General features: G+C 45.1%; 2 protein-coding genes across 5 annotated transcripts in view; one reads left to right on the plus strand and one right to left on the minus strand.

Moving 5' to 3' along the window:
* The window catches only part of LOC148442587 (uncharacterized), a 113,913-nt gene that overhangs the window by 25,705 nt on the left and 63,833 nt on the right, over positions 1-24,375 (plus strand). The gene's annotated exons all lie outside the window — the stretch shown is intronic.
* Positions 2,632-24,375, minus strand: part of LOC148442588 (uncharacterized) — a 60,605-nt gene continuing 38,861 nt past the window's right edge. Inside the window, exons 2-5 of one of the 4 annotated variants that reach the window (XM_088463763.1) lie at positions 23,470-23,580; positions 10,244-10,341; positions 9,011-10,058; positions 2,632-3,702 (exon numbers count right to left, since the gene is read on the minus strand). In XM_088463763.1, the coding sequence (XP_088319889.1) occupies positions 2,735-3,702; positions 9,011-10,058; positions 10,244-10,341; positions 23,470-23,572 (2,217 nt within the window). In that variant the 5' untranslated portion in view covers positions 23,573-23,580 and the 3' untranslated portion in view covers positions 2,632-2,734. Of the gene's footprint in view, positions 3,706-9,010; positions 10,059-10,243; positions 10,342-23,469; positions 23,581-24,375 lie in introns of those variants that run through there. The other 3 variants (XM_088463762.1, XM_088463764.1, XM_088463765.1) reach the window with 3 other exon arrangements.

Consider the following 24,375-nt stretch of genomic DNA (forward strand, 5'->3'; position numbering starts at 1 on the left):
AATAGAGTGTAACACTATCTGAAGTTCCAGGGCCTTGTCTTGATCTGACTGAAGGCCTGTGGTGAAAAACCAGCAGGGAGGCCTTCGCCGGAAGGAGAGGGCGTACCCCCGAGACCACTTCTCTTACCCAAGTGTCCGTGGTAGTTAGATACCAGCACTGGGCGCACTGAAGAAGTCGGCCTCCCACTCTGGGGTCCCCCAAGGGGAGGCCCATCCCGTCAGGCTGAAGGCTTATCGTCAGACTTGGGAGTAGGATGTCTTGTACTCCAAGCCTGCTTCTTTGGCTTGGCAGATTTATTGGCCCCTGATGGTCTTGGAAAGGACTGTATTTTGGACTTACCCTGGACCCTATAGGGCCGAAAGGATGAAGTACCAGACCCTGAAGGGACTGCAGCCGAGGGCAGACACGCATATTTAGCTGCTGCCAACATGTCCACAATTTTGTCGAGATCAAGGCCAAACAGGACCTGGCCATTAAAGGGCAAGCATTCCAATCCCTTCTTGGAATCTGCATCTGCTCTTCAAGAGTGCAACCACAGGGAGCGGCGAGCCGCTACTGCTGCCGAGGAGACTCTGGAAGCGAGAACTGTATCTAAGGCTGCCTCATTAATGTACATGGCTGAGTCTCTGAGATTACCCACTAACTCCAACTGCTCAGCTGAAGAGCCAGTGTCCAGAGACACCTCCAAGTTATCTGCCCAGCGCTCCATGGCTCTTGCTACCCTGCACACGGCCATAGCCAGTCTGGAAGCCCCCCAGCAAGGGAATAAATGGTTTTTAGGCAAATTTCCACCTTGCGATCCGTAAAATCCTTCAAGGAGGATATGGGCAATGTAGCACTCCTCACTAGGCGTGTGACATGAGAATCCACCTGTGGAGGAGTTTCCCATTTAGAAAAATAATTATCCGCAAAGGGGTATGCAAACGCCACGCATCTTTGAGGCTGGAACCGCTTACCCGGATTTTTCCATGCCTCCTCTAAGTGGTCCACTAACTGACCAGATAGAGGAAATACAGTGGCAACTCCCTTAATATCCTTAAAGAAGGCGTATTTGGATTTAGTCCGGGGGGATCCTCGTCAATAACCAAGGCCACACGGACTGCCCGTATAAGGCCAAGTATAAAGACTTTAGACTCCGCCTCCTTTACACGAAGGGGCTCTTGGTCTGAAAAATCAATAATCTCACCGTCATCAGACGTCATATCATACTGAGCCGAGACAATAAAGGCCGCAATGGTGATTCCCCCTGTATAACGTCCGTCAGGTGCTGTACCGTGTTGGACAATGAATTCACCCCACACAGGTTCCTGCGAGACCTGAGGGGGCGAAAGTGGGAGACACTGGGGAACCATCAACTGCCTGGGGAACCCCTGCATGTGTTATGAGACCACCGCCTGTTGTGATAATCCCATTTGGGGAAACAGGGGGCGTTGCCAACTGGCCAACAAGGGTTGTAAATGCCTTAGCAAAACAAGCCCAGGGCGGTTCCTGAACAGGTTCAGTGACAGAAATTGGGCGTGATATGATATAACATGCCTTACATAAACCCTCAGTGTTCACATCTCCCGCCGCTAACTGTACTTTGCATTTGGTACATTTTAGCTGAAGATAATCATGCTCACTCAGACATGATGAGTGCAAACGGTGTGTATGTGACTCCCCACACAGAAAAACACTTTTTACTGTGAGGTAATAAACACCCTGCAACACCGAACCGCAAGGGCTTAAGCAGAGAAAGAACAGGGATAGTAAAATGGCTGACAGTCAGAAGTGAAAGTACACTCTGACAGCGCTAGCATAGAGTCACATACAATGCAGAAATAAATTACCTGCACTACAAGCACTATGATCAACTACGCAGACACAGAGCCTGGTAGAAATCAGTGCTACAAATGCTGACCTTATCGGAGGTATGCGGGGGGACCCGGACCGCGATGCCGCCTGTATCAAAATCCAGCAACGTTTGCCACTTTCTTGAAAATGGCCGAGGAGCTGAGAGGAGGCAGGCCCGGGGGAGGAGCACTGACATAGCCTGCCAGACCGCTGTGGAGAGGCACTGTGCAGCGGGGGAGGCACCAGCTGTCACAGGGAAGGCGCACCTCCCATGGCATGCTATTAAACCCTGGGACGCTGGAGCGTATCATCACCGCCGCAGCCCGCTGTCCCTGGTGGTCTAGTGGAAGCGAAGGATCAGTACCTGGCTCAACGCACAGCCATCCCTAGGGACAAATAAGACTGAATCAGCGTGTACCCACTACGGGTGCCCGCCGCTTACCTGAAACCAGCCACAGTCTGGATAGACCAGGGTCCCCACTAGCTGAGATCCTTGGTATCCACCAGGATCCCCGGATCAGTACCGGCGTCCTGGTCCAGCGGGGTGATGGAGTGGCAGCAGGGACCTCTAATTAGCTTGTCCCTGCTGTCCGCTCATAGCAGCATAGCAAAGCTGCCTTGACGAAAAACTTTAGGCGCTGTTTTACAGCCCCCTCCCCTTCTGAAAAGGTGATCCGACTCCGAGCCGGGCACCTACGAAACTGAGATGCCTTGGCTCGGGGGCGGGGTATAGGAGAGGGACCCCAGTGCATCCTAGGAGGCTGAAAATTTAACTCCGAGGTGCCCGATGTCTGCCATCACCTATACTCCAAGGTATCCTGTGGATACCCTATGGACCCTGAAGTAGAAAAAAGATGGTCTAATGAAACCTGATTTCTGATGATCAGGACATGAGAGTAGCTAATCTGTGTGACATCTTTTATGTGAAACAAGATCTGATTTCTGTGTAAAAGTTTTCCCACACTCAGAACATGAAAATGGCTTTTCCCCTGTGTGACTTCTCTGATGTATAACAAGAGATGATTTGGATGTAAAACATGTCCCACACTGAGAACATGGAAATGGCTTCTCACCTGTGTGACTTCTCTGATGTATAACAAGAGATGATTTCTCTGTAAAACATTTCCCACACTCAGAACATGGAAATGGCTTCTCACCTGTGTGACTTCTCCGATGTATAACAAGAGATGATTTCTGTGTAAAACATTTCCCACACTCAGAACATGGAAATGGCCTCTCACCTGTGTGACTTCTCTGATGTATAACAAGAGATGATTTCTGTGTAAAACATTTCCCACACTCAGAACATGGAAATGGCCTCTCACCTGTGTGACTTCTCTGATGTATAACAAGAGATGATTTCTGTGTAAAATATTTCCCACACTCAGAACATGAAAATGGCCTCTCACCTGTGTGACTTCTCTGATGTATAACAAGAGATGATTTGAATGTAAAACATGTCCCACACTGAGAACATGGAAATGGCCTCTCACCTGTGTGACTTCTCTGATGTATAACAAGATATGATTTCTGTGTAAAACATTTTCCACACTCAGAACATGGAAATGGCCTCTCACCTGCCTTGGCTGGCTGATGGGTAATAAGCTTTGTATTCTGTGTAAGACATTTGGCATGTATAGAAGAGGGAAAAACTTTATCTGCTCTAAGAGCTGTAATAGATGTACTAGGAGAACATTCCTCATTATAAGCAGGAAGAGGTGACACACCTGCTCTGTGAGGTACTGGATGTATAATTGGAGTAATGAGGTTTTCTCCCAGAGAATCTTGTTTGATGTCATTATTTTCTATTTCACAATCTGGAGATAAAACTATATTCTCCTTCAAGATATTCCTGCTGTTACCTCCATCTGCTGGGAATAAAATAAATATATGAATGTCCCATAAATATAATTTTCCATAAAGACTTATCAAAGGTCGTTAAATCACCATCAAATGGATAAAGTCACAATGCTCTAAGGTACAATGTAACACTCATCACCTGACATGTTACACTTATGTATAGAGCAGGGATTACAGCTTTATTGTAATCATTTGTGCTGGTTACTCTGTAACATGGGAGCAACATGTAGTGATAACAGTACAGTGATATGATAAACCTCTCTACATACTAATCGGGGTTAGTGCTGGCATCTGACTGTGACATAACCCTGTCCCGTCTATGATGTATATCCATTAACATAGGGCTCGACATATCCCGGGGGGCCAGGTCGCCATGGTGACCAGATTTTGCTGCCTGGCTGCCAGATTTTGCAGGGAGGGCGGAAGCAGATCCTTGTCAGCCCCAGCGGAGATTCATTTCTGTAGCATTGCAGCAGTCATTTTATGCACAGGAGTGCATGTGCTGAGAGTTGCCTGCAGTGACTGCTGTGCCTGTCCGTCTTGGACTGCACCGACTCCTCCTCTCCATCATAGGATGTGGTGACGTCACCACTCTGTCCTGGCCTGCGGCAACTCCTCCTCTCCACCCCAGTCTGCGTCCTAACTACAGCTGCATAGAGCTCTCCGGTAAGAGGGTCTATGCATGGCCAGGGATTGCAGAACAGCTTGAGAAAGATAGCGGTGTGACCACAAGGGGGAATGGAGGGCTGGATGGTTCCGGAAGGGTGGTTTTCCGGCGGGTACCCACATAGTTGTGTGGCCATTGCAGTTGGTTTAACAGGGGGAAGGTTAGCTGCTCATTATTGTGGCCACGGAGAGGGGTTTGTTTGCCCGGGGGGTAGTCGCACAGCATTATGGCTGTGGAGGGGTGGTTTGCCTGGGGTACCCCCTTAGTAGTGTGGCCGTGGGGTTTGTTGCCGAGGGGGTAGGTGCTCAGGAATGTGGCCCCGGGTAGGGGGAGTTGTAGTACTTTCTGGCTCCATTGTTATATGTGCAAATGTGGTCTGTTATTACTGGAGGGGGGGTGGAGCAGAAGAGCTGTGCAGTGAAGTGAGGAGGGCTCCATGTTACTATATCCATTCAACTGCGTCCATTTTGTGGACTAGTATAGTGTGTATAACAGATGCATAACACACAGAGCTGTGCTCCTCACTTCTATAATTTTTTTTTTTGGGGGGGGGATGGTGGTCTGGCCCCTACACTTTCATCCTGGCTCCTAGATTTTAGAAAAATGTGTCAAGCCCGGCTGTGATTTTTAGGAGGATTATACTACCATTCCAATTATTATTATTCACAGACATTGGGATTACTCTATATGATTGTCAGAGGAAGCGGTTAGTCCTACTTACATGTTGTTTTGATGTATAGTGATGTGTGTGTGTGTATATATATATATATATATATATACACACACACACACACACACACACACACACATATATATATATATATATATATATATATATATATATACACACACACATATATATATATATATATATACACACACACACACATATATATATATACACACACTGTATATATAATTGATTTATTATTGTAAAACAATGTTATTAGGCTGGGACCCATGTAATATTGTATAACAATTTTATCAGACAACTTTTAATAAATTAGCTATTCTTCTGAATTGCACCTGGAATTATATTTATCACACAGACTGGTATAGCGCAGGTCATGTGATGTTTTTCTTTGGTTCATATTTATGAAACTGCAGAGTTTTTACTTTTGAACAGCTGCTTAGCCAGTCCTAAGGGATTATTATTATTTATGTTAGTGATAATCAGCGCCAACTGTTTATTCTTTCATCCAATCTTACGGACACTGGACCATGGGACATTCAGAAGCTGTCCCTAGGGGAGGGTACACTCAGAAAACCCAACACTAGCATCCTTGGGTGCAAAAGGCCGGTCACCCCTCATCAGCTGGAGGCCCCTGGACACAGGGAGAGACAGGAGGGCTGGGCTCAAGAGACTGGTGTGTGGCCTCCGGAGGTGTCCGGGAACCAAGTGCTGTCCTGTCCCCATTTCTGTCATTGGGAGTTTTAATTACACTCTGCTTGTATATTTCCAACTGCCTCCAGATCAGTACAGCCACCCCTTCAGGCTCCAGCCCCCGTACTCTGTGTCATCCGGTCCAAGCAGACCGACTCTGGGGACCTCAGGCAGCAACCAGTGGAAGACGATGACAGCGGAGGGAGAACCATCCTCTTCTGCAGCTGACTCCATCTTCCTCCTTCATCCACTCTGTCTCCATCTGCTTCCCCTCCCCCCTTATCTCTGCCACCTCCTACTGCTCCTTCCTTCCTTTTCCCAGCTTTCCTGGAGCCCCCCAAGGTCTAGATCTAGGTTTAGACTCCTGATAAACCAGCAGCAGTTGCATGGCATGGCCGGGGTGACCCACTACTACCACCAACTCCAGAGCCCATCACCTTTTCCACATATTCTCTCCTCTGCCCTGAGTGGGCCAGGCATGGACAGAAATTACAGCAGCCCCCCAGAGGGAGTATGGTAACCCCACAGCCCTCCATTAGGAACAAGAAGGAGAATAACCACCAATGAGAACCATCACCATCACATACTGTCCCCAGCAGGTAGTGGTGGATGTTATTTCTCCCAAGAGAATGACCAATGAAAATGTGTCTGACAAGTTTACAGTGTACACAAATTTTATACAGTCACTGCTGGGTACTGTCATTACATAGAACATTAGTGACCGGCCTTTCTATAACTCCAACCCATGGCTGCCACTGTACCCATGAGATCATGGAAGGTAGGGAGGGAATAAAGTAACATAACAAGCTGGCGCTCATAGTGTAGTAAATAAAACACCAATTGATGGCTGTAAAATAGGTAGTGTATGGATATGCTTATCTGAGTATGGTTCCACTCATGGGTAATGGGAATCAGGATAACATCATACACTTGGGCACTTTTTTAACCACTGTTAATGATCTATAAATCTGGAATACAGCCCAGCACCAAACAGAGAAGACTCATTGTGTAGTAATTTAGAATATTACATATGAAAATATAGGATTCAAAACACATATAATATAAACATATACAAACAGCATATCAATATAATTCACCCAAATCCTATAGAAGGGGTGCTCCAACAGCTGCAGACTGCACTTGAGTAAGTAGAAGCTCCCGGTAGCAGTGGTCATCCCTGGATGAGGGAGTCTTTGGAAGATGAACAGGAACCACTAACGCATTTCATGTGAAAACAAACTTCCTCAGGGATCATAAAGAAAATTCTAAATTACTACCCTATGAGTTTTCTCTGTTTTCTTAGTGCTGGGCTGTATTTCAGATATGGAGACCATTAAAAGTGGTTGAAAAGGTGTCCTAGGAGGTCTATATCTTAATTTCCATCACCCTCGACTGGAACCACACTCAGATAAGCATAACCATATTTTCTGAAAACTGCACACAATACCTTTTTTACTACCATCAATTGGTGTTTTATTTTATACCTCTATACACACCTTTTTGTCTTGTCTTATTACTTACTCTCTCTATATACACACACACACACTTATTGATTGGTTTATGAGGGCATTTAAATTTAACGATTTACCCTCACAAGCTATTCCTCAGATGAAACTGCACCGGAACTACTAAATGCGTCAGCATGAAATATCTAGTGAGTTAGACCATGCACTCATCTACTGACTTATCTAAAAGCACTGATTCATCGCAGTGGGCGGAGTCTGTGTGGAAAACAGTCTACAGAAGTGTGATGAGGATTCACATTTGTACTTGATATACACTACTATCCGCAATTTGTTCTATTATCTGGTATGACAAACTGAAAAAAAAGAGAACCGAGACTTAACAAGAAAAATGAAAAATCTCAGTTCCCACCTGGCGCTCCACAAATCTCATATTTATGTAATGATAAAAAAGAATAAAAACTTGTTATGTTTAAAAATTATTTTATAACAAATTAAAAAAAAAACTGATGTTCTCTTAATTAAGGGCAGCGCTGCCCACCTTCAATGTCAGTTGCTAAAACTAAAAAAATGGAAGAGATAGGTTGCGCTGCGAAACGCGTCAAAGGGGTCCTATACATTGTGACTAGTTCCGTGAGCACCTGGAGTTTGACTTCTATCTTTATTTGCTGTCCACCGCCAATCTCTAATACATGCGCCAAGAGGTACTGGCTTATTGAGAGCACAACCAGCTGTGAATCAGAACGAGTGGTTAAGCGGCAGCAATTGCATCTACAGCAGGGACACGAGACAGCTGCCAGATCATATTACCGGTCAGGTGCGTGCCTTACCTGCAGCCCCTACTCCGCTCATCCACCATCAAAACCCAACCAGCCGACAGCAAGGTTGCAAGTTAGAGTGGTACAACTGGTATCACCAACAAGGACACGAGAACGCTGCCAGATCACGGTGACGGTCAGGTACGTGCCCTGTTTACAGCCACCTTGCTACATTATTTTAGAGGTGACTTCTACCACTGAGCCGTCACTGTACGGACAACATCTGAGTGATTTCACCCAAATACACCAAGCGCTATACAAACTTACACAAAGAGTTCTGGGGCACCATAGATCCCAGCCAGACACAGACCTATGTGTGTAACCATTGGACACCCAATTGAAGGGGGATTGTTACTATCTACTATCACATTGTGAGAAGAGTTGCTTTGGTGGATCTACGGTGGCATAAGTTCACAAGTGTTTTACCTTAACAAAAGGAACTTTTACGTACTATCTATTTAAACGCTGATGTTTGGATGAATTTATTGGATACCATACACAGTTGATACACTGAGCAACTATATCCAATTGTATCTAACTATAGATACATATACTCCAGTTATCCAGAGCTGTCAGTAATTGCAACAATATTGTTAAATTTTATTCTCTATATAGAGATATTAATTATATATGTGATTATGCCATTTTTTTTGTTATGTGTATAATAAATGTTTTATGATTCAGAGAAGTTTGTGAGTGGATCAATCAAATACAGTTACTACTCAGTAGCAGCAGCGCAACCTAGCTCTTCCATTGTCTAGTATGAGTAATATATTACATTCATTGAAGATAGACTACATTCAGTCACGGTCTGATTGCACTTTCCATGTCTCAAATTGTTGATGATTTGCAGTAACCACCTTTAAATAGATTTACAAATTAACAAACTGCTCACTGTCAGAGGTGGGTGTAGGATAAGATATTGTTGTAGTGATTGAGCAATGAGAATATGTCTCTTTTCTGTAATAAGTGTTTATTACTCACCTGTGCTGATATCTGTAGGGATTTCCTCCTCACACTGCTGATCACCCCTCACATACGTCTCTTCTTCTCCCTCTGTGTCTTCTGCCTTCATATCAGTCACATACGTCTCTTCTTCTCCCTCTATATCTTCTGCCTTCATATTAGTCACATACGTCTCTTCTTCTCCCTCTGTATCTTCTGCCTTCATATCAATCACATACGTCTCTTCTTCTCCCTCTGTATCTTCTGCCTTCATATTAGTCACATACATCTCTTCTCCCTCTATATCTTCTGCCTTCATATCAGTCACATACGTCTCTTCTTCTCCCTCTATATCTTCTGCCTTCATATCAGTCACATTCGTCTCTTCTCCCTCTATATCTTCTGCCTTTATATCAGTCACATATGTCTCTTCTTCCCCCTCTATATCTTCTGCCTTCATATCAGTCACATACATCTCTTCTTCTCCCTCTATATCTTCTGCCTTTATATCAGTCACATACGTCTCTTCTTCTCCATCTATATCTTCTGCCTTTATATCAGTCACATACGTCTCTTCTTCTCCCTCTATATCTTCTGCCTTCATATCAGTCACATACGTCTCTTCTTCTCCCTCTATATCTTCTGCCTTCATATCAGTCACATACGTCTCTTCTTCTCCCTCTATATCTTCTGCCTTCATATCAGTCACATACGTCTCTCCTTCTATATCTTCTGCCTTCATATTAGTCACATATGTCTCTTCTTCTCCTTCTGTATCTTCTGCCTTCATATCAGTCACATACGTCTCTTCTTCTCCCTCTATATCTTCTGCCTTCATATCAGTCACATACGTCTCTTCTTCTCCCTCTATATCTTCTGCCTTTATATCAGTCACATACGTCTCTCCTTCTATATCTTCTGCCTTCATATTAGTCACATATGTCTCTTCTTCTCCTTCTGTATCTTCTGCCTTCATATTAGTCACATACATCTCTTCTCCCTCTATGTCTTCTGCCTTCATATCAGACACATAAGTCTCTACTTTTCCCTGTATGTCTCCTGCCGTAATATTAATCAGGTCTTCATCCTAAATTACCCACAAAACAACAAAATTACACTTTAATAATGTCTGAGTAAATTATATCAGAATAAATATTATAATAGTATAATATCAGCATGTGAGACAAATCAATTAGATGCAGATTAATCAATGCAGGACAATTAATGAAAAGTCACTTTGGTATTTCGATCCTTGGAAAGAGCCTCTATTACCTGATACTCCTGTGGGGTCCTGTGATTCTCCTCTGTACAATCCGGAGAATAAATAGGATGGGGACATCTCTCTGGGGTATTTCTGTTACTGGGTCCATCTGTAGAAGGCACACAGTGACTGAGTACATTGTATATATGTGATTACCAGGTGATGTGTGTACAGTAACCTAACCATATATACTGGATGGGGAAAGCTCTCTAGGTATGACTCCCTATGCAGCATTTACCAAGTATACAAGGAGGCATCTCATAAATATTTCAATAAACAGGTTGGAACAATGGGAAGTGTCAAAGCTCTTTATATCAGGGAATAAATATCTATCATTAGTGTAACCCTCTTTTACCACTAAAAGGGGACACTAAGTTACTAACTCCAATTTCACTAGTTGGTTTAATGTACTCACCTATATCCTCCCACTAAGTGGTACACATAATGTTATCAGTGCCTCCACCCAAGTATTGGTGTAGTCAGGAGGGGCCTACTTGGGAAGACCCCTGTTAAGCTACTTGTTAATGTGTGTCTCCACCTAGGCTTACTTATAAAGTTACACAATGTTTTGGGCTAGCAGAGATAAGCCCAATAATATATATTTTTCTAAATATAGTAACTATGTATACCTTAACTTATAACCATATAATAAATACACAGGTAATAAAGGTAAACCTGTTTCTCTGTACTCAGTAGATTACTGATTACTCCGCTGATCCTCCGGGCAAGTGACACACTCAAATACAATCTAACAAAGGTATTATATTTATACAGATAGAAATAGATTGAGAGACAATAAGTATAGTACAATACAACCTCTAAAATGCATCAATTTATACATATGATGCATAAGTTCAACTGACAACTTACACATACAACTTTGGATCATTATAAATGTGTTTGTAGAGTCCTCAAGTTATGAGTCCACAGCTTATGCTCCAATATAATAGTAAAGAAAGGAGTCTGGACTGTTTACATTAGAAGTGTACTTAGTAATCCTATGAATAACTATTCCTTTGCATAACAATATTTAGCAGGTATCCTATTGGGATACAATGTGGTATAAATGTCCCTGGTACCCAATAGACGTTCCTCCTGTATATAAATAAGCTGTAATGTCCTAGGAGGTAACTGTTAGTGCCATTTTCCTGAAGTACTTATGTGCTGCTGCTGCTCCCAGCTATCATTTCCAACATTTCATTTATTGTTGCAGAAAATCAGGATTTTGGTACTTACCGATAAATCCCTTTCTCCGATTCCACAGGGGACACTGGAGTTCAAGACAGTGGGTATAGACGGTGGTAGAGTAGAGCCTGGCACTTTAAATAATTTAGAAGTGTGACTGGCTCCTCCCCCTCTATGCCCCATCAGCCCCAGTTTAAGAACTGAGCCCGAGAGGAGACGGAGGACAATAGGAAAATGAGAAGGAGAGGACCACAGAACGGAACAATACCGACTGAAGGAGAACAGAGGAACTCACTGCAGGGAACACATGCAGTCACACAACCATATAACGAACCAAACAACACAGCAGGTACACAGCGCTGGGCGGGCGTCCAGTGTCCCCTGTGGAATTGGAGAAAGGGATTTATCGGTAAGTACCAAAATCCTGATTTCTCCTTCATCCACTAGGGGACACTGGAGTTCAAGACAGTGGGGACGTCCCAAAGCCAACCTCCTGGGTGGGAAGCGCGGAGAACTCGCCGACCCTTTGGCAAACCCGAAAACCAGGAGCGCCAAGAACTGTAGGCCCAATGGAAAGGCAAGAGCTGAGGATCAAGTGTCGCAGAGGAGACAATCACAACTCCCTGCTAAACAGCGGAAGAATTCCACAACTTACGGCGTAATTCAAACGTAATAACGGCTAATGTAAGCTCAGCTGAAAACAGACCCAGGCCAAACTAGAGTCGAACATAGGAAGCTGTATAATTCGCAGACAGCAGCAACCCAGCACTGCTGGACAGAATTCATATAGATATACGTATATAATACCAATCTACAGATACAGAGCTGATCCTGTCCACAGACTCCTAATAAGGAGTATACAACGAGGCAAAAGTCAAGACCGAACAATCGCCGAGGCCCAAGTACTACCAGGTTGACAACCAGCGGAAGGGGTTAAACCATAGAAGTTCTCAACAATGGAGATCCCGCTGGGTATGATGCAGAGGCGGCTGTGAAAGAACTGAAACCACAATTCCTTTCAGAGGGTCAGACCGCAGTACAACCACTCTGAAACAGAGGGATCAAACAGCAACTGAAACCCTGCAGCTATAATTCCCCATAGCAGACTACTGGCAGTGTGTCACTACCGCTTGGGGCGGGTCTCAAACTCGTGTATTGGGCGCCCCATACGGGGACTTTACGGCACACCCCCTGTGCCGGCCTAAAAAGAAAACCATAGCAACAACCCCAAACAACAGACATGTCCATCATGATGGAAGTGCGTAGTCAGTACAAACTGCTGGTCCGAACATAGTATGAAAACAACTCGGATACCCTGGCAGTTAAAGAGCACGGATGCAACAGCCACCCAAGGAGAGCTACCAATATAGGGAAGCATCCCGTACAACAAGGCTAGGACAACCATAAAGGTACACATCAGGAACCTGTCAGTGTGATGAAAATATCCACAGATACTGAACAGGAATCAGGCTCCCTGCGCAGAACATAATGACTGTCACACTTTAATGTAAAGATGTGCCGTAGCCCATAGATGCGCTACAGTCCTTTATCACCCCAACAGAGTCTAGTAGAAGAAAGTGATAATTAAATATGGAATGCTTCACGAATTTGCGTGTCATCCTTGCGTTTCAATTTTTAGTATATGTGCTGCAGAAGCGAGCACTCTCAATGTTGGAACTATGCACCCACACACCAGGAAAGCTCTAAAGTGTAGTAGAGCCAACTGATTACGAGAGCGGATGGCTGCTAGGACGGCAGCTAGTCCTCCCCCTTAATGTCAGGTTGCATGAAATTGGAGCATCTGCCGAGGCATTAGTGAGGTACCGCTTACCTGTGAGCAACCAGAAGCCCTCTAGACGAGATGTAGGTCACTAACCTTTTCCATCTCACAGCAACCCGTCACGTCAGGTATAGAGAGTAGTTCAGTGGGCTAAGAACCAATGCTCTACAGCACAGACTTCAGTCTGGCGATGTTGTCTGGGAAAACACTGTAGAAAACTAGCAAATTGTTAGGAGACAAGAAGGTTGTACAACAGGACTCTATACCTGAGCATGTAACAGTAGGGATGAGTAGACATCTAGAGTTTATACATATACTCCAAATACAGTCTGCTAGTGTATCAGTACATTATCACTTATAATGGCGAAGTGCGTATTAGTTAACAGGCGGATTTAAGTAAGACCTTGAATAGGTCAAGATACACACAGAATATTAAATATTTGATGATGGATCCCCACCAGTGACCCTTGAAAGTTATAGTGTTCACAACGAGAGGGATTCAAAAGTGAACACCAGGGCCAAGGATTTACCTGATACTCACCAATCTAATCAAGCCAGGCCTGACCCTGCCTTTTCGGCGGGTGGCCGTAGGCCTTCAGGGACAGGAGCAGTAACTGCAGTCTGTTGTCATTTAAACAATTAGGTCCTGAGGATGGAATAGAACCTGCATTCTCTATGTACTGAGAGGAAGAGAACCTAGGGACACTTATAGCCTCATTTTATTGAGATAATATTGAGTACAGGAACCTATACTGAGAAGGTACCTGTACATAGACATTGCATTAGGCTATAGTGATACCCCCAGTTAGGGTTAAAACAGGTTTTCCCATTATTAGGAAATATTCATACAAGGAATGTGAATATATATTATACATATACACACGCACACCTGGACAAACATAGTTGCATGAGAAGGCAATCTCTTTGAAAGGAAGAGTTAGTACCAACCAAGGAAGCTTACCTGTCAAGACTCCTGCCCAGGAGATTAGCATATATACAGCATATCTGATGCATTCTTAGAATGCCACAAGTTTGCTCCATTATATACATGTGTGGACATCATATATGGATATCGCCTACAGTTTCTGGTAATCCCAGGCGGCTTCCCATCCATGGACTTATAGGTAAACCTAATGATTGTGGAAGTATACACACACCTATACAATTCCCAACACATTTTATTAATATACATATATACAGAGATATATATATATATACATATATACACATACACACATTACACATACCTACACATACACAGGCACCCATGTAAAGCGGAGTTATTGTACCAAACAACCGCATCAGGAGAGTCCAGCCTCCAATCGCAGGATGCTTCTTTCAAAATATGTAGGTATGAGACAAGACGGATAACAGATCCTCCTCTGCCCTTACGGTAAGGATAAGAAGCGATACATACATACATACATACATACACACACATATATATATATATATATATATATATATACACATACCAAATACTAACCAGGCCTGATCCTGCTTAGCTTCCAAGATCAGACGAGATCGGGCGTGTTCAGGGTGGTGTGGCCGTAGGGACCACGTACCCACACATATTTAACATGAGCAACAGTAAGAGCCAAGAACTGAGCAAAGACCTTGGTTGAGCCCAGGACAAAATTCATATGCATAAAATACAAATATCTACATACATGTGGCTTACCTCCACGCAGGGAGACTGCTCATGTGTCGCGTGTGGCCGTCAATCTGCTACGGCGTATGGGCCTGGATATTTGAACAGCGTGATGACCCAGATTGGTTTCGATCCTGGGACCCTTCTGTCACTGGAGTACCCGCTCTTTCGAGTGAGCCATTTGAGCTCCAGTTGAACCCGCTTTTTTAAAGTGGGAATCAAGGAGACGACCTTAGTGCAATGAAAATTACTGCAGTATACTTGATGTATATAGGCCCATCTGACACAGACATAGATCAATTGGCAGATCATGCGGAGGGTAAGTGACATGGACACATCCTCTGTATTAGGCTGCGGCATGTTCCTCCCTGAGCTAGTGTCAGGGGCCCGTACACTCACTCTATAATAGTGGCGGCGGGTCCCATGATATGTAGAGGTGTTGTTCTTCAATATGAGTACTGATTAATACTTAATCAAACAGTGCAGCCATTTTGATAGACAATTTTAAAATAGACATAACTATCCTCTACACAGTAACATCACAATGCCGTAGGGCAGCAGTTAGGAGAGTTGTGGCTGACTGTTTTGCGGTGCTCTCCCCTCTACAAGATCATTGTGGAATCTGACCACCATATAGGAACTACCGAGATGAGTCAAGTTCAATATGGACCTTGTCGCTGCGTAACTCAGTAAGCAGGAAGACTGCTACACTGCGCTCAGTATGCATCAGCATAATCTATCTCAGCATTTACCAAACTAGGTTCTATTTAGATACTGCAGCTGCCCAGATATTCCAAGTACTGACCAGGCCTATTAAGGGTGGTGTAGTAACAGTTTCTTACACAGCACAGCGTATTCTAAGCGGAGTTATCCTAGCATGCGCAACCACATGAAGGTGGAGTGCACTCTCTATAACTGAACTTCCCGCGGTGCAGTCACTCCAGGGATTCAGACCTCTCGCTGCTCTAGCAGGCACAGTCCACACTGCATTCACCCTGCACTAAACTGCGTTTACGCAGGTAATATACTGTACCCAATGCTGCCCTTAAGAGGAAGCTGGATATAAAACTCTCCTTACTGGGAGATCTCATGAAGTGCGCAGCCCAAGGGGAGCTGTGTAGAATTAAGCGGCGCACTTCCGGGCGCAGCAATGGACTAAGCCCCGCCCCTACATCGCCGAGAACGGAGCCCCCCGGCTAAAGCTGTTGACTCTTAGGGTCCTTACCTTTGGCTGCTCTGTAAGGAGCCGCAACCAGGGCCGCACCCCATGCCTCCTACAGCGAGCCCAACTTCGGCAGCCCGCCTAACCGGAAGCCAGCACCTCCTTGAGAACGCCGCTGCTTAGGAGCTCTCCACTGGAACCGGAGATCGCTATATAGCAGCAGCGCTGTTTTACAGTGAAGCGCACAGAAGAGGGAGAACCCGCCTACAGATGGCGCAGCTAGAATGCGAGATGCGCCCTAATAAGCTCCGCCCCCGCTCACTCCGGTATACTGACCGGGATTGTCTCTTTAGTTCGGGGAGAAGGTAGTGCGGCAGGCGCGGGGGGTGCTGCAGCAACAGACCGCTTCTATTGCAGAGAGAGTTGTCTCACTGTAAACGACAGCCGCAGCAAGGCACCGCGCTGTCACAGATGCAGGACAGCGGTGTCCCTGCATGGAGAGTGCAGGGATGTTATTACAGTCCTTCTCTGAGGGAGATTTTGACTGGGAAGCGCGACTTTATGCGCGGTGGCTCCGCCCCCTTGTTAACCGGCATAAGGAATATTTTCTATGCCGGGCATAGAACCGGGGACCTTCTAAAATAAGGACCCAGGTTGGTAGTTTGCTGAACTCAGTAGTTCAGCTATATGGGGGCGGAGGGGCCGCAGATCTAGTCCCCCGCTAGTCAGGGGAAGAGATTATACTTACCACTGCTGGCATCAGGGCTGCGGCTAGGCATTCGGAAGCACGGACACAGCCTCTATATTAAGCTGTGGCGTGTCCTCCCTGAGCTACTGCCAGGGTGCCCGGGACTCCGACACGCACTCTTTTTTAGTGGTGGCGGGTCTCCTGATGCCTCCATGTAGCAGGCTGACAGACGCAGTTCTCTGTCAGCCTGTCCTCAATGCTTTGTGAAAGCTATAAAATAAAATAAAGTGAAAATAAAGATAAAAATACTAAGTGTGGGCTGGAGCTCAGCCCTATGTGACCGGCTCTCTCGGGCACATTCTAAAAACTGGGGCTGATGGGGCATAGAGGGGGAGGAGCCAGTCACACTTCTAAATTATTTAAAGTGCCAGGCTCTACTCTACCACCGTCTATACCCACTGTCTTGAACTCCAGTGTCCCCTAGTGGATGAAGGAGAAATATCCATTATAAAAGTGGTTAAGCAGTGTCTCTACCGAATGAGCAGTATTACAGGCAGATCAGAATCTACCTGGAGATGGTGAAATAGCTCAGATCATGGAGTTGGCTTCCCCACTGACAATAATTCATGTATTATTACTGCATCCGAGAGAGAGCCGTTTATTCTGCTTGTTGCTTTACAAACTATGGGTGGTATACTCAGTCTATGGGATCTTTTATTACTTCCCCAAACTTCTCCTGCAGCACTGGGTGTCTGTGTGCCGGGAATTATAGGTCTAGCTGGCACTATTACGTGAATTCTATGTGCATTAGTGGTGCTATGCATGTGCAGTGTAACTTACTCACTGCTGTTACCGCTACCAGCTTATCACCACCTGCAGTCCTAGCATCTCCCTAACTGAGGGATTCCAGCTTTGCTGACAGTCACCGTTATTAGTATTAATGAAATCAGCTGATTGGCTATTGTCACTGGAGAGCCCTTATGCTCTCTGCCTACTGGAGCCGGTGATGTAGCTGATTGGCTTCCTTCACAGGAGAGGCCCTATGCTCTCTACCTACTGGAGCCGGTGATGTAGCGGATTGGCTTTCTTCACAGGAGAGGCCCTATGCTCTCTGCCTACTGGAGCCGGTGATGTAGCTGATTGGCTTCCTTCACAGGAGAGGCCCTATGCTCTCTGCCTACTGGAGCCGGTGATGTAGCTGATTGGCTTTCTTCACAGGAGAGGCCCTATGCTCTCTGCCTACTGGAGCCGGTGATGTAGCTGATTGGCTATCTTCACAGGAGAGGCCCTATGCTCTCTACCTACTGGAGCCGGTGATGTAGCTGATTGGCTATCTTCACAGGAGAGGCCCTATGCTCTCTGCCTACTGGAGCCGGTGATGTAGCGGATTGGCTATCTTCACAGGAGAGGCCCTATGCTCTCTGCCTACTGGAGCCGGTGATGTAGCTGATTGGCTTTCTTCACAGGAGAGGCCCTATGCTCTCTGCCTACTGGAGCCGGTGATGTAGCGGATTGGCTTCCTTCACAGGAGAGGCCCTATGCTCTCTGCCTACTGGAGCCGGTGATGAGTTTATTGGCTATCTTCACTGGAGAGCCCTTATGCTCTCTACCTACTGGAGCCGGTGATGTAGCTGATTGGCTTCCTTCACTGGAGAGGCCCTATGCTCTCTGCCTACTGGAGCCGGTGATGAGTTTATTGGCTATCTTCACTGGAGAGCCCTTATGCTCTCTACCTACTGGAGCCGGTGATGTAGCTGATTGGCTATCTTCACTGGAGAGCCCCTATGCTCTCTACCTACTGGAGCCGCTGATAACTTCCCTCTACAGATGCGGCATCTCGATACCTCTGCAGCTCTGAGTTTCAATGACAGCCACACGGCACCTCTGCCTGAAGTGCCACTGACTGCTCCATGCCCCCAGCTACAGAGGAACACGACCCCTCACTCTGGCTGTGAGCCTCTCTATTTCCCACCGGCAGCGCGAGCCACGGATCCTTGCGCTGCTTCTAGAATTATACCCTATAGCGCGCGCCTCACGTCCATTATGGGGTTATTATTATGCCACCCGAGCTGTTACCTCAATAAATGTGCCTAGTACTACACATACACTGCAATACAAATGCTTATATAGATAGGTACATATAAAGCTTCATTACATTGTCTGTACTATAGCTTCCCATATATACATATATATTACCTCACACAGCATACAGTTATATATATTACATTGTCTGTACTATAGCTTCTCATATATACATATATATTACCTCACACAGCATACAGTTATATATATTACATTGTCTGTACTATAGCTTCTCATATATACATATATTTTACCTCACACAACATACAGTTCTATTTATTTCATTTTCTGTACTATAGCTCATTATACAGTGCATCCAGAAAGTATTCACAGCGTTTCACTTTTTCCACATTTTGTTATGTTACAGCCTTATTCCAAAATGGAATAAATTTTTGTCCTCAAAATTCTACACACAATACCCCATAATGACAATGTGTAAAAAGTTTTTTTGAGATTTTTGCAAATTTAATTTAAAGAAGAAAACTTAAGAAATCACATGTACATAAGTATTCACAGCCATTGCCATGAAGCTCAGAATTGAGCTCAGGTGCATACTGTTTCCACTGATCATCCTTGAGATGTTCCTACAGCTTAATTGGAGTCTACCTGTGGTATATTCAGTTGTTTGGACATGACTTTGACACCTGTCTATATCAGGTCCCACACTTGACAGTGCATGTCAGAGCACAAAACAAGCATGAAGTCCAAGGAATTGTCTGTAGACCTCCGAGACAGGATTGTCTCGAGGCACAAATCTGGGGAAGGGTACAGAAAATATCTGCTGCTTTGAAGGTCCCAATGAGCACAGTGGCCTCCATCATCCGTAAATGGAAGAAGTTCGGAACCACCAGGACTCTTCCTAGAGTTGGGCGGCCGTCTAAACTGAGCGATCGCGGGACAACGTACCTAATCAGGGTAGTGTCCAAGAACCCGATGGTCACTGTGTCAGAGCTACAGCATTCCTCTGTGGACAAAGGAGAACCTTCCAGAAGGATAACCATCTCTGCAGCAATCCACCAATCAGGCCTGTATGGTAGAGTGGCCAGACGGAAGCTACTCCTTAGTAAAAAGCACATGGCTGCCTGCCTGGAGTTTGCCAAAATGCACCTGAAGGACACTCAGACCATGTGAAACAAAAGATTGAACTCTTTGGCATCAATGCCAGGCATTATGTATGGAGGAAACTAGGCACCGCTCATCAGCAGGCCAAAACCATCCCTAAAGTGAAGTATGGTGGTGACAGCATCATGCTGTGGGGATGTTTTTCAGTGGCAGGAACTGGTAGACTAGTCAGGATACAGGGAAAGATGAATGCAGCAATGTACAGAGACATCCTGGATGAAAACCTGCTCCAGAGTGCTCTTGACCTCAGACTGGGGTGACGATTCATCTTTCAGCGGGACAACGACTCTAAGCACACAGCCAAGATATCAAAGGAGTGGCTTCAGGACAACTCTGTGAATGTCCTTGAGTGGCCCAGCCAGAGCCCAGACTTGAATCCGATTGAACATCTCTGGAGAGATCTGAAAATGGCTTGGCACCGACGCTTCCCATCCAACCTGATGGAGCTTGAGAGGTGCTGCAAAGAGGAATTGGCAAAACTGGCCAAAGATAGGTGTGCCAAGCTTGTGGCATCATATTCAAAAAGACTTGAGGCTGTAATTGCTGCCAAAGGTGCATCAACAAAGTATTGAGCAAAGGCTGTGCATACTTATATACATGTGATTTCGTAAGTTTTTTTTTTTTTTATTATTAAATTTGCAAAAATTTCAAAAAAAACTTTTTACACGTTGTCATTATAGGGTATTGGGTGTAGAATTTTGTGGACAAAAATGAATTTATTCCCCAGCAGTGTGACAGAGCAGATCTGTGAAACTATGTCTAGGGTCCCCACATCCCCAGCAGTGTGACAGGGCAGATCTGTGACATTATGTCTAGGGTCCTCACATCCCCAGCAGTGTGACAGGGAAGATCTGTGACATTATGTCTAGGGTCCTCACATCCCCAGCAGTGTGACAAGGCAGATCTGTGACACTATGTGTAGGGTCCTCACATCCCCAGCAGTGTGACAGGACAGACCTGTGACACTATGACTAGGGTCCTCACATCCCCAGCAGTGTGACAAGGCAGATCTGTGACACTATGTCTAGGGTCCTCACATCCCCAGCAGTGTGACAGGGCAGATCTGTGACACTACGTCTAGGGTCCTCACATCCCCAGCAGTGTGACAGGGCAGATCTGTGACACTACGTCTAGGGTCCTCACATCCCCAGCAGTGTGACAGGGCAGATCTGTGACACTATGTATAGGGTCCTCACATCCCCAGCAGTGTGACAGGGCAGATCTGTGACACCATCAGGGGTATTCAATTTGGAGCGAAAAGTCCAGCACGGACTTTTCGCTCCACATCGCAGCTTTTCCGGGGATAAAGTATCGCGCGCGTGCCCGCTTTATACCCGTATTCAATCTTAAACCAGCGAAAACGGGACCCGGCGATACTTGGATCGGCGAAAAAAAACGGGAATTTTCCGGAAATAATTGTAGGACCCCCCTAAAGATGTCCAGACCTCGGGGATCACTATGCCTGCAGAAGAAAGTCGGGACTTTTAAATAGTCACGGCAGGTTTTTTTTTCCCCGACATTGAAAAAGTGATGCAGAAGAGCACTTAGGTTTTTTTTTTTTGTTTTAAAAGTGGTCCCATCAAATTTGGGGTACATGAAAATGGGTACTAGCATATTTTTAAGTCCCTAAAGGTAAATTTAAAAATTCTGCAAAAATATACCTGCCACTACTCTGCGCAATAAAAAAAAAAAAACACCTGCCACATACTTGGGGACCCCACTAGAATTAATTTCGTTAGTTTGCCATTTTGTTTGACTATTTTTATTTTTTTTCACCACAAAATTTAGATTTTTTTTTTTTGGGGTGTCCCGATTTTTTTTCACTTGCTATAGTTAATTGAAAATGTATCACTGTTCTTTAAAAATGACCCTTGACCCCATTTACGAAAAAAAAACGGGAATTTTCGGGAAATATGCCTGGGACCCCCCTAAAGATGTCCAGATATGGGGGATCACTATGGGTACCCCCGTTTTTGCCTGCAAAAGAAAGTCGGGTTTTTGAATAGCTTTGCCAGATGTATTTTCCTGCCGCGGCTATTAGAAACCCCGACTTCCTACAGGAGATAAAAATGGGGGTACCCATAGTGATCCCCCATGTCTACACATCTTTAGGGGATCCCTGGAATATATCCCGAAAATTCCCGTTGTGTTGTACCTGTATAAAAATGGAGTAAAAGTTTTTTAAAAAAAATTACATAGGGTCCCCCCCCCCCCAAAAAAAAAAAAGCCAAACCAGCCCCAGGCTTGGCAGCCAATACAGGCTTCTAAAAATACGGGGAACAAAATGTGTAGGGTTCCACCGTATTTTAGAAACCAACACCAGGCTGCAGGGACTAGTGCTGGTTTTAAATATAGAGGGCAAAAAAGACGTGGGGTTCCCCCTATATTTAAGACCAGCACCAGACCCAACCGACCGGGGTGTAATGCCACAGCCCGGAGACCCAATCACCGGGGCTCCAGGTCCACAGCATTAGCACCCCAAGTCGGTCAGCGCAAGCCGGTGATCTCGGGGGAGTAGGGGACCCCCCATACCCCTGGAGCAGTGGGTATGGGGGTAATAGGGGGGCCAAATAATGTCAAACTATTGTACTTTACAGTGGAACTACAAGTGCCAGCAGACATGCAGCACCTGTAACTTCACTGTAAAATAAATAGTTAAAAAAAGACAAAAACACACACACCGTGTCCAGTATAACTTTATTAAACACACCTACCCATTCACACATACTTACCTAAACCAGATGTTTCGGTCCCCTTGTCTAGTAGAGTGATGCAAGAAAGATTTCATACTCACCTATATCCTGCGCTGGTCTCCGCAGTAATCCATGGCATTGTGAAAAAAAACAAACAAACGAGTTTTCCCGATCCACGCAATAGCTATTAGCATGTGTGTTGCCACGCATACTGATAGCTCCCAAATGCCAGCTGCCGGCACTGAACGGGGCATTGAAGTTCCGTGAGCCAATCAGCGGCAGAGCTGACTGTAGAGCGCCCGCTGATTGGCTCCAGCAACTGACAGTTCCCACGTGGGCTGGTAACACACAGTGACATGATGTGATGAGGAGGAGAGCAGGAGTATAATAGGGGCTGATGGCTCCTGATGTATGAGATACACCAGAGAGTGTGGGGAGGAGACTGGTCAGATCTCTGGGTAGGTAACACACAGTGACATGATGTGAGGGGAAGAGCAGGAGTATAATAGGGGCTGATGGCTCCTGATGTATGAGATACACCAGAGAGTGTGGGGTGGAGAATGGTCAGATCTCTGGGCTGGTAACACACAGTGACATGATGTGAGGAGGAGAGCAGGAGTATAATAGGGGCTGATGGATCCTGATGTATGAGATACACCAGAGAGTGTGAGGGGGAGGAGACTGGTCAGATCTCTGGGCTGGTAACACACAGTGACATGATGTGAGGGGAAGAGCAGGAGTATAAATGGCTCCTGACTGCCCAACTGGGCAGATACATTTCCCTCATAAGTTTGTACTGACAGGGGAGGGTGCAGGATAAGATATTGTTGTAGGAGAAAATGTGACTCTTCAGTAATAAGTGTTTGTTACTTACCTGCGCTGATATATGTAGTGATTTCCTCCTCTTTAAAATGCTGACTACCCATCATATATGCCTCCTCTTCTCCCTCTATATCTTCTGCCTTTAGATCAGTCATTTCTTAACCTTATAAAACACACAAAACACTAAAATAACACGTAAATACCAATAAATGATACAAGACATAAGTAAAACAGTAGAATATCAGTGTGGAAGACTAACTACAGCTGCGCTAAAGACCATATCTATATTATACGCGAGAAAGTGTGTGTCGGTCTGTTTGTCCTTTATACACAGCCAGAGTTTTATGCCTAGCTCCACTAAATTCAGCATTGTGGTGTAGTTTGAACAGGATTAGGTTTCTGGATAACACTGAAGGTCGTCAGGGCCAAGGAGACCTAACATGGTGCCTACCAAGTAGGCGGTTGAGTCTCTCATTTGAAATTTTCTTCATATATCACTGTACAGTCCCCTCTCCTCTATATAATAATAATACCACATATAAGTGTGTGCTGGGAGCTGTGTTATTCCCCCTCATATATCACTGTACGCTCCCCTATATAATAATACCACATATCAGTGTGTGCTGGGAGCTGTGTTATTCCCCCTCATATATCACTGTACAGTCCCCTCTCCCCTATATAATAATAATACACATATCAATGTGTGCTGGGAGCTGTGTTATTCCCCCTCATATATCACTGTACGGTCCCCTCTCCCCTATATAATAACAATATCACATAGTGTGTGCTGGGAGCTGTGTTATTCCCCCTCATATATCACTGTACAGTCCCCTCTCCCCTATATAATAATAATACCACATATCAGTGTGTGCTGGGAGCTGTGTTATTCCCCCTCATATCACTGTACGGTCCCCTCTCCCCTATATAATAATAATAATATCACATATGAGTGTGTGCT

Source organism: Taudactylus pleione, unplaced genomic scaffold (genome assembly GCF_031769625.1).
Source record: "Taudactylus pleione unplaced genomic scaffold, aTauple2 ptg001443l, whole genome shotgun sequence".
In the NCBI taxonomy this organism is placed as follows: Eukaryota; Metazoa; Chordata; class Amphibia; order Anura; family Myobatrachidae; genus Taudactylus; species Taudactylus pleione.